General features: G+C 34.4%; 1 protein-coding gene and 1 pseudogene across 1 annotated transcript; one reads left to right on the top strand and one right to left on the bottom strand.

Moving 5' to 3' along the window:
• Nucleotides 1–6,672: 6,672 nt before the first annotated feature.
• Nucleotides 6,673–7,599, top strand: LOC127689997 (olfactory receptor 8D1-like). The gene has a single exon (XM_052189566.1). The coding sequence runs from the start codon at nucleotides 6,673–6,675 to the stop codon at nucleotides 7,597–7,599; it is 927 nt and encodes a 308-aa protein (XP_052045526.1).
• A 4,384-nt stretch (nucleotides 7,600–11,983) lies between these two features.
• LOC127689754 (olfactory receptor 149-like) lies at nucleotides 11,984–12,523 on the bottom strand (annotated as a pseudogene).
• Between the last annotated feature and the right edge of the window lie 1,371 nt (nucleotides 12,524–13,894).

Genomic DNA, 13,894 nt, shown 5'->3' with positions numbered 1-13,894 from the left:
TTTTGTCTTTGACATTCAGGTGTGTTTCCTGTATGCAGCAAAATGTAGGGTCCTGTTTCCCTATCCAGTCTGTTAGTCTATGTCTTTTTATTGGGGAATTGAGTCCATTGGTGTTAAGAGATATTAGGGAATAGAGATTATTACTTCCTGTCATTTTTTATGTTATTTTTATATTTGAGTGAGTGATTATCTTCTTTTGGGTTTGATGAAGGAAGGTTACTATTTTACTTTTTCCAGGGTGTAGTTTCCCTCCTTGTATTGGAGTTTTCCTCCTATTATTCTTTGTAGAGCTGGGTTTGTGGAAAGATATTGTGTAAATTTGTTTTTGTCATGGAATGTCTTGGTTTCTCCATCTATTGTGATTGAGAGTTTTGCTGGGTATAGTAGTCTTGGCTAACATTTGTGTTCTCTTAGAGTCTGCATCAGATCTACCCAGGATCTTCTAGCTTTCATGGTCTCTGGTGAGAAGTCTGGTGTGATTCTGATAGGTCTTCCTTTATATCTTACTTGGCCTTTCTCTCTTACTGCCTTTAATATTCTTTCTTTGTTTAGTGCATTTTGGGTTTTAATTATTATGTGGCGAGAAGTATTTCTGCTCAGATCCAGTCTGTTTGGAGTTCTGTAGGCTTCTTGTATATTCATAGGTATCTCTCTCTTTAAGTTGGGAAAGTTTTCTTCCATAATTTTGTTAAAGATATTTGCTGGCCCTTTCAGTTGTAAATCTTCACTCTCATCTATACCTATAATCCTTAGGTTTGGTCTTCTCATTGTATCCTGGATTTCCTGGATGTTCTGGGATACAAGCTTTTTGCATTTTGCATTTTCTTTGACTGTTGAGTCAATGGTTTCTATGGTATCTTCGGCATCAATTTCTATAAGAAATCACTTTCTCCCTAGCTAATGAACAATCAATTTAAGTTTTTTTGCCAATTAAAAGTTGTTACTTACAGTGCAATAGAATATTATAAATGAAAGAAGTTTTATAATCACCCAAATATCTCAACTTCTCTCTCAGTATAGTATTTTCTCAGTCATATATCCTTCATTGATCTAAGCTATTCCCCTATCATTACCCAAAAATGTGAGTGAACTTCATATGTGAGAAAAGAATCATCTGTCTGTAGTACATGACTCAGCTTTATTTCTTTCTCAATTTTTTGTCAATGAAGAAGGCTACCCGCTGACAGCCATGGCCTATGACCTCTGTGTCATCATCTATAACCACTGCTTTACATGTCTCACGGGGTCTGTTCCACAATGATGGTTGTGAGATAATCAGTGGGCTTCTTTGGGGCTACTTTCCATCCTACCCATATAACAATGTTGTCTTCTTGTACATCTCATATTGTCTGCCATTGTTTCTATGATAGTCTACCCTTGCTGACTCTGTCTTGCTGTAGCATGCATATCAATGACATCCTATTAATTATTCATTGAATTAATACTCTAGCATCTAGACTGGTTATCATGATACCTTAATCTTTCATCCTCACTGCATTCTTCATATTCACTGCACTGAATGTCAGCCCAAAGTCTTTGCCACAGGAAAGTTCTATATTATTGCTGTTGCCATCTTATTTGTGTATTAAGCCTCCTTCTAGCAATAATATATAACAGAAGAAAGTATCCTCTGTATTCTACACCATAGTTGTCCCAATGCTAAATCTCCTCATATACAGCTTGAAGAAGAAGGATGTAAATAATGTCCTAAAAGTGGTGAATTATAGTTTTGATGCATTCTTGGATTCGGTTGGCCAGGATTTTGTTCAGTATTTTTGCATCAATGTTCATGAGGGAGATTGGTCTGAAATTCTCCTTCTTTGTTTTGGTCATTGTTTGGTTTAGGTATAAGCATGATTGTGGCTTCATAGGATGGGTTGAGTAGTGTTCCTTGAGTTTCTATTTTGTGGAAAAGTTTGAAGCATATCAGTATTAACTCTTCTTAAGATCTGATAGAATTCCGTGCTAAACTATCTGGTCCTGGGCTTTTTTTGAAGGGAGACTATTAATGACTGCTTCTATTTCCTCAGGGCTTATGGGACTATTTAGATGCTTTATCTGATCCTGTTTAACACTGGCACCTGGCATGTATCTAGAAAGTTATCCATTTCATCCTGGTTTTCAAACTTTGTTGAGTATAAACTCTTGTAGTAGGATCTGATGATTTCTTGCATTTCCACAGTTTCTGTTGTTATGTCTCCCTTTTCATTTATAATTTTATTAATTTGGATACTGTCTCTGTGCCCCCTGTTTAATCTGGCTAAGGGTTTATCTATCCTGTTGATTTTTTCAAAGAACAGCTTCTTGTTATAAACAGTCACCAAACCCTGACACTATGACAAGAAGTGTGTACCAAAGGGAACATGCCATGGCTGTCTCCAAAGGGGCCCTGCCAAAGCCTTACGAATACAGAGGCTGAAACTAGCAACCAACTATTGGACTGAGCTTGGGGTCCTCAACGGAGGATCCTGGAAGGTGGTCTAGAGGAGCTGAATGGGTATATAGCCCCCATGAAAAGATCAATGACTTTGGACACCCAGACACCCCAAGACTCCCAGGGACTGAACCATCAACCAAGGGGTATACATGGTTCCAGCCAAAAAATGTGGCAGAGGAATGCCTTGTTGAGCATCAGTGGGAGGAGTGGTTTTTGGTCAGGTAAACGCTCAACAGAGGCCACAACAAAGGGAAATGGATGGAGGGGCAAGTTGTGGGGGAGGTAGGACTGTGTCGGGTAGAGGGCCATATATATGGAGGCAGGGGTGGGGAATCTTTAAGAAGGGGGCTTTTGGGAGGGGGAAATTGGAAAGCCCTTACCATTGGCAATGTAAATGAAGAAGATACTCAATAAAAAAAGAATTTCAAAAAAATGTGGAAGTTTGGGGAAAAGGTCATTGAAACAAATTGGGAAAAAGAAATAAAAGAAACATGAAATATTCACATAGGTTCTTTGCATGTTTACATTCCTTCTTGAGAAATGTCTGAGAAATTTTTATATTATATGAAACAATAATGTTTTCTGATGGATAGTGAAATCTCTAGAAATATTTAAGAGGAATAGAAATTGATGGAAGAGGAAGGGTCCATAAATACTAAAATGATATGATTATAGTAAAACCTACTATCACGGCTACAAACTAAAGAGAGCACAGCTAAATCTCTTCCTGCATGTTGGACACATGAACTAATTCATACTCATACTTGAACCTTTATGGCCAAGAAGTTGAAACTGGATCTTTGTAGGAAAGCATACCAAAAGTGAAAAAATATAGGAACCAGGAGAAATGGAGAGCTCCAAAGAAGGCTGACTAAATAAACAGATTTTTCTCCAATAGGAAGTTACAGAGAATGAGGTTGCATGCACTCCATCTGTAGGAGTCTATAACAAATGCTTTTCTAGAGGTAAAAGGAGAAGTGGATATATGGCCCTGTTCCAAATCCCAAATTATTTCTTATTGACAATAAGCACATGAAACTTTGATTTTTTTAAAGGAGTGTCCATGTGCAAATACACTACGATTAATGGTATAGTGCATGTTCAAGAGTAGATGGACAATAGAAAGGAACTCGGTGGCTAATCTCATAATGTTCTGTAAAGGATTTTTAAAAATGCATATCTTGAGAGTGCAAACAAATGTGCCTTTCTGTCTGTTTCTTGTGCTTTCTTTTAGGCTCCTTTCTTTCTCTTCATATTCTAACATGTTAGTTTTTTTTTATTTTACCACATTTTACTTTACTTTATCCTTATCCCTTTCAAGCTTGTTTATTTTCTAGTGTGAGGTAGAAAGTGTTTGAATCCAGATAGGAAAGGAGATGAGGAGGAACTGAGAGGATCAGTGGGAGGGGAAATCATAAGCAGGATATAGTATATGGGAAAAATACCATTTCAATAAATGAATACTTATAAGAAGAACTGAAGTATTGGTTCATGTGTGATCCAAGCATATGGATGCTGACTTAAGAGAAATTCTGGCTTAAGTCATTGAATTACACAACAAGATTGTACCTCAAAACAAAATAAAACAAATACAAAGCAACATCAACAAAACATGAGAGATGGCAATACTGAAACGAATTCTGAACTTAAAGAATCCAATGATCGGTGACAGGCTTTGAATATACTTGTGAAGAGACATTTTAAAAGCACAGAGTATGTGGGTTTGAGACTTTGGGGAAACAAGGCATCTGACTCAGCCACATTGCACTGATACCTTGAATGCCTTAGAACTTGCTTAGTTCCTCCTCATGAATGTAGCACCCCTCTCAAGGCCCAAAAGTAAAGTTGAAAATGGTTCTTTGTTTTTTCTTTTTTGTTTTAAGTTAATCAAAACCAACCAAAGTAAATTATTATCTTCATAAAAATAATCAATATAATCTTAGGCAAAAGCTAGCAATGTTTTATCTAATTTAAATCTTATCTTCATAGATGACTTGTGAATACATAATAAGACTTTATTTCCAACCATCTCTTGGGACAGATGTTAACACAGGCCCAGATGTCATTCTCAGAGGTTTGCCTAACTGCTGGAGACTATAGGGGATTTGTGAACTCATGATTGTTTGGTATTCCTAATAAATCCCATGTCACAACACTTTCATAATTAGAGGTCCTGGGAAGCTAGAAGTGATCCACTTTAGAACACTAATTGTTTATTCTATTAGATAAATATTGATAATTCACTTGAACCAAAAAAATGGTAAATTTGTTCTTGGCACAACATATGTAAAAAAGCAGGAAACATTTCTTTGAACTTCATAATAATTGTCTGTTATATGACAAAAAAAACAATCAATTTGTAAGAACTTTGTCTTTTGTGAAGAACTTAGGTAAGTGCCCAGTGTCATTTATGATAACATTATGATAAATGTAGAGGGAAATTTCACATAGTAATCATATTTCCTCCCCTGGAACATCACATCTTAACCTTGGAGTATTTGTTTCAATATTTTCAGGAAAGTATCAATGATATCTTATGTAAAATAGATGAAAGGGTCATGCTGGCACCATATATTCTTTATTCAAGCGTCAAATCTCCATTTAAACTTCCAATGTAAATTTTTTCATTAGAAATATATAACCTTTCTGGTGTTCTAAAGAACTCAATGTCAAAATGTAGATTAAAAATGCTGAATCAATGTTATATGTCAAAAGAATGGGGTAGGTCAGGGAGAAAGGAAGAAGAAGGAAGGAGGAGGCCAACCATTATCTCTAGCAGTCATTTCTAAATGGAAGAAATTGTACTCTGACAACATACTCTGCCAACTATAATGGCTCCATGAGAAAAGCATTTCAAACTAGAAAAGACTGAACTTTCCATATTTATCGAGAGAAGAAATGTAGCACATGCTTCCATTTGTATAGTTGCTGACACAAACCACTGTGGTCATCAGTTACTAAAAGGATCAAGTATAGTTACAGCCTTTTTTTTTTTTCCTAGCATGTTCAGGAGAAAATGGTTCTGTTGCTTCATTCTTCTAATGACCCATCCCCAATATTTTGGGGGGTTTCATGAATAATGTACTTTTAGCTTATAATTAAGATATTAAGTAGCTGATACTTTTGAGAAGGGTGGAATTGGGAGACACTCTCCTTTTGAAGGCTGGGGAAAGAAATTGTACTACAAGCAAAGCAGTGTTTCATCAGAGCACTGTGTGGAAACAGCTGAGTAGCAGTCTTTCACAACATAGTAGGGTTCAGGGAGGTAGTTTGGTGAATATCCTGATTAGGAAAAGTTTCCTTCTTGGAGGGACTCAGTGGCCAAGTACATGCATATCTCCCTCCAGTTTGATATTTAAAAAAAAAAAGAAAACAAAACTGTTTTCAATGCAGTATAGCTGAGACTTCATTAGTTTATTGTTTGTGGGACTTGATGCCCCAATGTAGGGGAATGCCAGTGCAGTGAGGTTGTAGTGGGTAAGGGAGCATGCTCATAAAAGCAGGATTGTAGGGGATGGGATGGGGGATTGAGTAGGCGAAAATGGGAAAGAGGATAACTTTGAAATGTAAATAAATGAAATAGCCAACAAAAAAAACCTTTATTTAAAGAAACTTAAGCAAGAGTGCTAGTCTTCAACAATTTTTCCCATTTTATTACTTAATTTATTTCAAGAAATATTTTCTTCATTAGTCCACAAAGCTGATTTTGTAGTATGTGTGCTTTTCAGAATAAGTTTTAATATTATCTAATAAAATAAATATTATTATGAATCATAAAATAACAACAACAACAACAATAATAATAGATGCCATATTAATACTATACACTAGGTAGCCAAATCTGGCCTCAGAGCCACCACAATAATGTCTGAGTTCTTTGAGTTGTGTACTTAAATGTAAGAGCAAGCACACACAAAATTACTAGTTTTCGTTTTCAGAAAAAAATAACTGTAGCAGAAAAATTTACCTCTGCAAGGAAAAAATATTTTGCTGCTAAATAAAGGAATCAAATGTTTTTAAATCATTAAGAAAGCACTTTATTTTGTGATCCATATTTACAGATGAAAATAATACCCTGGCACTTATGTAATCTCTCTCTGAAGCTTTGGTTTCATACTGAAAAGGAGATAAGGTCTTCCATCATGCAATTTTTTTTATAAGAGTTCATGCATATTGATGGTTTTATGAGAGTACACTAAAGAATTATTTTCTATTTCCCTAGAAATCTTCAAATAATGGAAACAGGGAATCATTCTACAGCAGTTGTGTTTGTCTTGGTGGGATTAACACGGCAGCCTGAGCTCCTGTTGCCCCTGTTTCTTCTGTTCCTGGGCATCTATGTGCTGACAGTAGTGGGGAACTTGGGCATGATCCTGCTCATTACAGCCAGCCCACTGCTGCACACTCCCATGTACTATTTCCTCAGAAGCTTATCCTTTGTTGATCTATGTTATTCCACTATTATTACACCCAAAATGCTGGTGAACTTCCTTGGGAAGAAAAATTTGATTATCTATTCTGAATGCATGGCTCAGCTTTTCCTTTTTGTGGTCTTTGTGGTGGCTGAGGGGTATCTCCTGACTGTTATGGCATATGACCGCTATGTGGCCATCTGCAGACCATTGCTGTATAATGTGATTATGTCCTCTAGACTCTGCTCACTCTCAGTGCTGGTTGCCTTTATCTTAGGCATTTTTTCTGCCCTGGCACACACAAGTGCTATGATGAATCTGAGTTTCTGTAAATCCCACATCATAAGCCATTACTTCTGTGATGTTCTCCCCCTCCTCAGCCTTTCCTGTTCTAATACACATCTTAATGAGCTACTTTTATTTATTATTGGAGGGTTCAACACTTTGATACCTACCCTAGCTGTTGCCATCTCCTATGTCTTCATATTCTGCAGCATCCTGCACATCAGTTCATCAACGGGCAGGTCTAAAGCATTTGGAACCTGCAGCTCTCATCTCATGGCTGTAGGGATCTTCTTTGGGTCTATCACATTCATGTATTTCAAGCCTTCTTCAAGTAACTCTCTGGAGCAAGAGAAGGTGTCTTCTGTGTTCTATACCACAGTGATCCCCATGCTGAACCCATTAATATATAGTTTGAGGAACAAAGATGTGAAGAAAGCACTGGGTAGATTCTCAATAGGGAGGTAAGCCTTATTCTTCTCAAATGATAGACTGGAGAGGTGAATTGTTCTACTGAAAATAGGTTCTGTCTATGTTTTTCTTAAAATATATAGCATAAATATTTTTGTGGATGTGGACTTAATCTCAGAGCATTCTGTATTTTAGGCAAGTATTACATCAGGGGTCTTACTACATGCAGCATTTACATTAAAAATGTTTTATGTCTCATTTATTCAAGTTTTTCCATAAAATGGTGAAAATGTGTATTATTGAATGGTATAAACAAAAATATTTAGAAGGTAGTTTGGATGTATGTCTATTGAAAAAAGTCATTAGTAGTAATTTCCATCAATGAACTCTCTATAGACTAATGGAATCTAGGATTTGGGTAGCCACTATCTTCAGTTTTGTCACCATTGATTCCATGTGATGAGAACAATAAATTGATAGATTCTCCAACACCATGGACCCATATATTCTTGGCCATACTAGAGAACAGAAACCTGTGTAGTCAGTGTAAAAAAAGATATTAATATAAAATGTAGAGTATACAAGAGAAGGAGGTAGAACTGAGTCTGAACTTAAGAACAATCAAATGCATAATACAGCTATATGGAACTGTCAAAGTTTGTAAAAAGCTTTTAATGAAATCTACAATGTGATAGGGAGAAGGATGCTCAGTAATATTAAATATTTATAAACTTGGAACTAGATTGTGTTTCCATCCAATCATCCGTGAGAAGACAAGACAAATAAACAAGAAAATCAAGAGCATCACAGGAAACAAAAATTTACAGAAATAATCAATTTTCAGTGTGCAGCTTCTGCTCAATATGATTTAACATGTGTGTATATATATGTATATACATTTCTATAATACATATATTTTCTATCTATTCAGAATATTCAAGATCCTTGATTTCTATTCAGTCCTGACTCTCATGAGTCAATAACTCTTGCTATGACAGGGTAAAGGAAGTATGTACCAATCTCATCATGATTTATTATTATTATTTTTAAATTTTTGCTCAATTAGTTGTGATTTAAGAAATCCCCTCCAGTGTAAGAGTGAGGAGAAAAGAAAAACAGTTATTTTTAACTGCACACAATATAATGTCTTGTTCACAAATCCATAGAGAATCAGTGATAAAAATATCTTAAGACTTCAGTAAAGATTTGATAGAAAAAATTGACACTCAGAATTCAGTAGAAAATATAACTAGTTTCAACTCATAAATGGCCACTGTTAAGCAATGCAAAGAAAACAGAATATATGTGCATGCATTGAACAAAAAAAGTAAGGAATTTATTAAAGAAATCTCAAATACTACCAAGGAATCCAAAGGTAGACTTGAACAAGGGAAAACTTAATACTTGGATAGAATAACTCAGCATGGTTTTTCCAAATAGTTTACAAAGCTGACAAAACACTAATAAAATCCCAATAGTAATTTTTATGGTTTTAGAAATTCATTTTTAGTTTTGAGAAACATTATCATACATAAATTTATCCAGGGTAAGTTTAAGTACATGAAACTGCACCTATCTAAGAAGCACAAAAAATTACTTTACACACAATTATAAGTTTTTTAACTATTTATGCAGTCATAATGAAAGATAATTGGTGATGTTTTATGACTCTTCTTTTGTCCTTTGCACATAGACAGTAGCTACTTTTCATATTGTCTTAGTGGACTGGAGATTGACAGTTCTATCATTTCATTTAAATAAACATTTTATTAATGTGTGCTCCTATTTTCTTTATCTAAACTAATCATTTATATATTGTATAATGGACTTTATTGTGTATTCACTTAGGTAATAGTGATTATCAAACATTTTAGAATATTACAAATGAAGATGCTAAAATTTTCATAGTGGTATGGTAATAAACATACATATATATGTGTGTATATATAAAATTTAAACAAACATCAAGTTGAAATACTTGTATATTATGTTAACTGGTCTCTTAGTCATTCATCTAACTACCATCCTGTTTCTGAATCAGGTAAACTTTAAACTTTTAACACTTATGGATAAAAGTTATAGTTGGTCTGCATTAAAAGATAAAACTTCATTTCATGTCTTTAATTTTATTAATTATATTTGTATGCCTAGTACATGTTTTAAGATTTTCTTTCCCGGTGATAAAATAGGAAAAACATATTTTTATGAACTTTGTGCTCATATTTTATGCTACAGTTCTGTTTCTATAAATAACAGAGACTAGTTATAAAACCAGGAAAGATTTATTCATAGTATTCCACTTATATCTGTATGATTTGTTATGATTAAAGTCAATTAAGAATTATTCTTCTACATTATGAATGAACATATTACCATTAACAATAATCACTTTATTATGTTAGAAAATATGTTCTTATTTAGAAAAAAAATTATAGGAATTCTTGGTTTTACCAAATTTGGGGAAATTTAGGTGCTTCAGAATATTACCAAATGGAGATCTAGGTTAGAGCCTTGATGAATCACAAAGCCTTCATCTAAGTTACTAAGAAAAATATTTAAACATCTATATCTATATCTATATCTATATCTATATCTATATCTATATCTATATCTATATCTATATCTATATCTATATATATATATATGTTAAATGTTATATGTTTTATATATATGAAATTGTTATTGTATACAAGATACTGATAAAAATGTAATGCTTACATAGTGTATATATATATATGTATATATATATATATATATATATATATACATATATATTGTAAGTATATGTAAAGGAAATTGTTATTGTATACAAGATACTGATGAAAAATGTAATGCATATATAGTATATATATATATATACACTATAAGTATATATAAAGGATTATAAGTATATATAAAGGAAATTGTTATTGTATACAAGATACTGATAAAAATGTAATGTTTATATAGTGTAACACAAAGCATAAAATAAATCACATGATACAAAACCAAGTAATTTTACTTTGGATCTAAATGAGGCAATCTGGCAAGTTGACATTAGATTGGGCCTTGCTGTCTCTAGCATACACAGATTATCAGTACTGGTTCCCTAACACGTCATTAATCAGTCTTTTATTTCCCTCATTCACTATCCTATCTAGTGACTTAGCATAGCATCAATCATTATTTGTTAAATAAATAGAAATTATTACTTATAATATTTATTCTTTTAATAAGTGCCTTTTGAAATTATTTACTTTACTGTTTTGAAATTATAAGTACAAAATTTTGCCCTATAATTCTTCCCCCCAAGCAATGCTGTGCTCCTATGTTTCATAGCCCCTGTTTTTCATTACTGCAATTTACATAGAGTTGGTGAAGAAAAGAATCTTGAAACAGAACTTCTAACTACCACCTCCCTATACTACTAAATTATTTAACAATATCTTCAAAATTTTCCTCATACCCACAGAAAATAGATGTTTCTTGAAAGGAAAATATGATAAATATAAGTTTAAAAATAATGAAGTAGGCATGTGATTCAGAACTCAGAATTTATTTCAGGAATTTCACAAATTCCTATAACTCCAGTTCCAAAGGTCTGAGATTATCTTCTGGACTACAAAACCACATAGACATACTCACACAGATCCAGGCGCACACCTACTCATGAACACACACACACACACACACACACACACACACACACTGTATATTTAAATAAATAAATAAATAAATAAATAAATAAATAAATAAATAAATAAGGCAGTAACTATACCTGTCTATCATGGATGCACACAGGAGGAAAAGGAACCTCTAGAAGAACACACAGCTATGATTTGTGTGTAATCAAAGTGTCTGAAATGACAAATCTGCATTTTGGACTTCTGCAACATATTTAGGTGTACTGACAATCCCAATACCAAACTTAAATTATCTAGAAATGAAAACCAAAAAATTCTGCTTCCTGTTCGCAGTGTCTGCTTACTATGTATAAACACTCTTATACCACTCTTGGTATATGAATAACACAAACACTCATATGTAGCTGAGCATATCAGTACTCTGTTTCATCCATAAGAATATATTAAGTCCCATCCAGCAAAGCTTTTAATATATTACCTAGTTGTGTTTTAGAAATCACAAATGGATAGCAAACTCATGTGATTGAAATACTTTCATTTCTATCAAGAAGCCTAAGACTTTGAAATGGGAGCTCATTTATTGTAAATATTTTCAGTCAGAAGTGGACAATTATTTATTAATGCAGAAACAGTAGAATAAGGAAGAAGTAAGTGAAACATGAAACATTCTAGATATAAGAGCATAAGTCTGACAATTGAACAGAAATTTCCCGATAAGTTTCTACTGGGACAGGGATAGTACTTACTGATAAAAGAATCTATTACCTCACCTAGATTACTCAGTATTATTACAGTACTTTGATCTAAGCCTTTTGTTATCATTTTGGGTACAGAGTCAGCACTTGTAGTTCCTTTTTCAGAGAATATTTTACTTTCTTAACCTCGAGCTATGAATTAAAGGATTCACCATAGTGGTGAACAGATTATTTAAGACTGGAATGACTGCATTAAGCTAAGTACTGTTGAAGACCACTGGTATAAAGGTGAGAATGATTGCAGCAATGTGGGCACTCCAGTTGGAGAATACCATATGTTGCTCTTCATCTGAGCAGCACCATAAAAGGGTACCAAGTATGCAAGTGAAGATGGTGAAGATGAGGAGGAAGCAGCTGAGTGGCCTCAGGCCCACACTGATGAGTCCCATCATCCCCAGGGCTGATGTGTTTGTACAACCCAGCTTTAGAATCACAGGAACATCACATAAATAATAGTTTACTTCATTACAACCACAGTAGAGCAACTGAAAGGTGAAATTTGTCAGACAGAAAGAAAGAATATAGCCATAAAATGAGGTCCCCACTTGGTGGGGCCCACACTTTGTGGTTCATGATTATTGTGAATTTTAGATGGTGGTACATGGCAAAAATGTATCCTCAGGGTCTGTGATGTATTTGTATAAGAGTGTTCATTGCATGTATATGCTATGAAATCTTGAAGACATTTATTTTCCTCTCCATCATTTCTTTCAGATACCTTTGGGGATTTTTTTTATACTCAAGTTTACTACATTACTCATCAAGATTTAAAAAAAAATTGAATCCAAGAAATAGGCATGAGATGATCTTTTCCAGTGTGCCAGTCGGGCTGTTAGACTAACCTCAGACTGCAATATTCATGACAACTTCTACTGACTTGTCACAAATAAAGTCATTGCCTGTGGCAACATGCCAACTCTTTCACTTCAATCCTACAAATATTTCTGGCATTCTGCCTAGAGAAGTCCTAATTCCAGAATGGAAAAGAGGAAGTTTGTTGCATTGAAGGAGAGATTTTGCATTTGTTCCAACAGGAAAAGAAAAAATTTGTCTTACATCCAAATTTTAAGAAATCAGATTTGACAGGGGGAGACCTCATGAAGATCTTGGCTACAGACAGGAAGAAATAAATTTGTAGGATCAACAAGGCAGGTAATATGTATGCTGGTGTCTCTACATTTGAAGATCTCCAAGACTGGCTGAGACTTAATATCTGTACATAGGAAATAAATCTTGTTGACTACAGAGTGCTCATGACTTATTATTACAAGCCATCTTTTAATATTTCCTGCATGGGAAATTATATTGCAGGTTCGTTATACAGTCTAAACTAACTTAAGAAAGACAGTTATTCACTTATTAGTGAGTGCATACTATGTGCATTCTTTTGTGACTGGGTTACCTCGCTCAGGATGACACTTTCTAGTTCCGTCCATTTGCCTAAGAATTTGATGAATTCATTGTTTCTAATAGCTGAATAGTACTCCATTGTGTATATATACCACAGTCTCTGTATCCATTCTTCTGTTGAGGGACAAATGGGTTCTTTCCAGCTTCTGGCTATTATAAATAAGGCAGCTGTGAACATAGTGGAGCATGTGTCCTTATTACATGTAGGAGGACTTTCTGGGTATATGCCCCGGAGTGGTATAGCTGGGTCCACAGGTAGTACTGTGTCTAATTTTCTGATGAATCACCAAACTGATTTCCAGAGTGGTTTTCCCAGCTTGCAATCCTACCAACAATGGAGAAATGTTCCTCTTTCCCCACATCCTCGGAACCATCTGCTGTCCCCTGAGTTTTCCACCTTAGCCATTCTGACTGGTGTAAGGTGGATTCTCAGTGTTGTTTTGATTTGTATTTCCTTGATAACTAAGGATGCTGAACATTTCTTTAGGTGCTTTAGAGCCATTTGAGTTTCCTCAGTTGAGTATTCCCTGTTTAGCTCTGTACCCTATTTTAATAGGGTTATTT

Source organism: Apodemus sylvaticus, chromosome 7, assembly GCF_947179515.1.
Source record: "Apodemus sylvaticus chromosome 7, mApoSyl1.1, whole genome shotgun sequence".
NCBI lineage: Eukaryota > Metazoa > Chordata > Mammalia > Rodentia > Muridae > Apodemus > Apodemus sylvaticus.
Note: the sequence above shows the minus strand (reverse complement) of the source record. Positions and strands in the feature narration are given on the sequence as shown.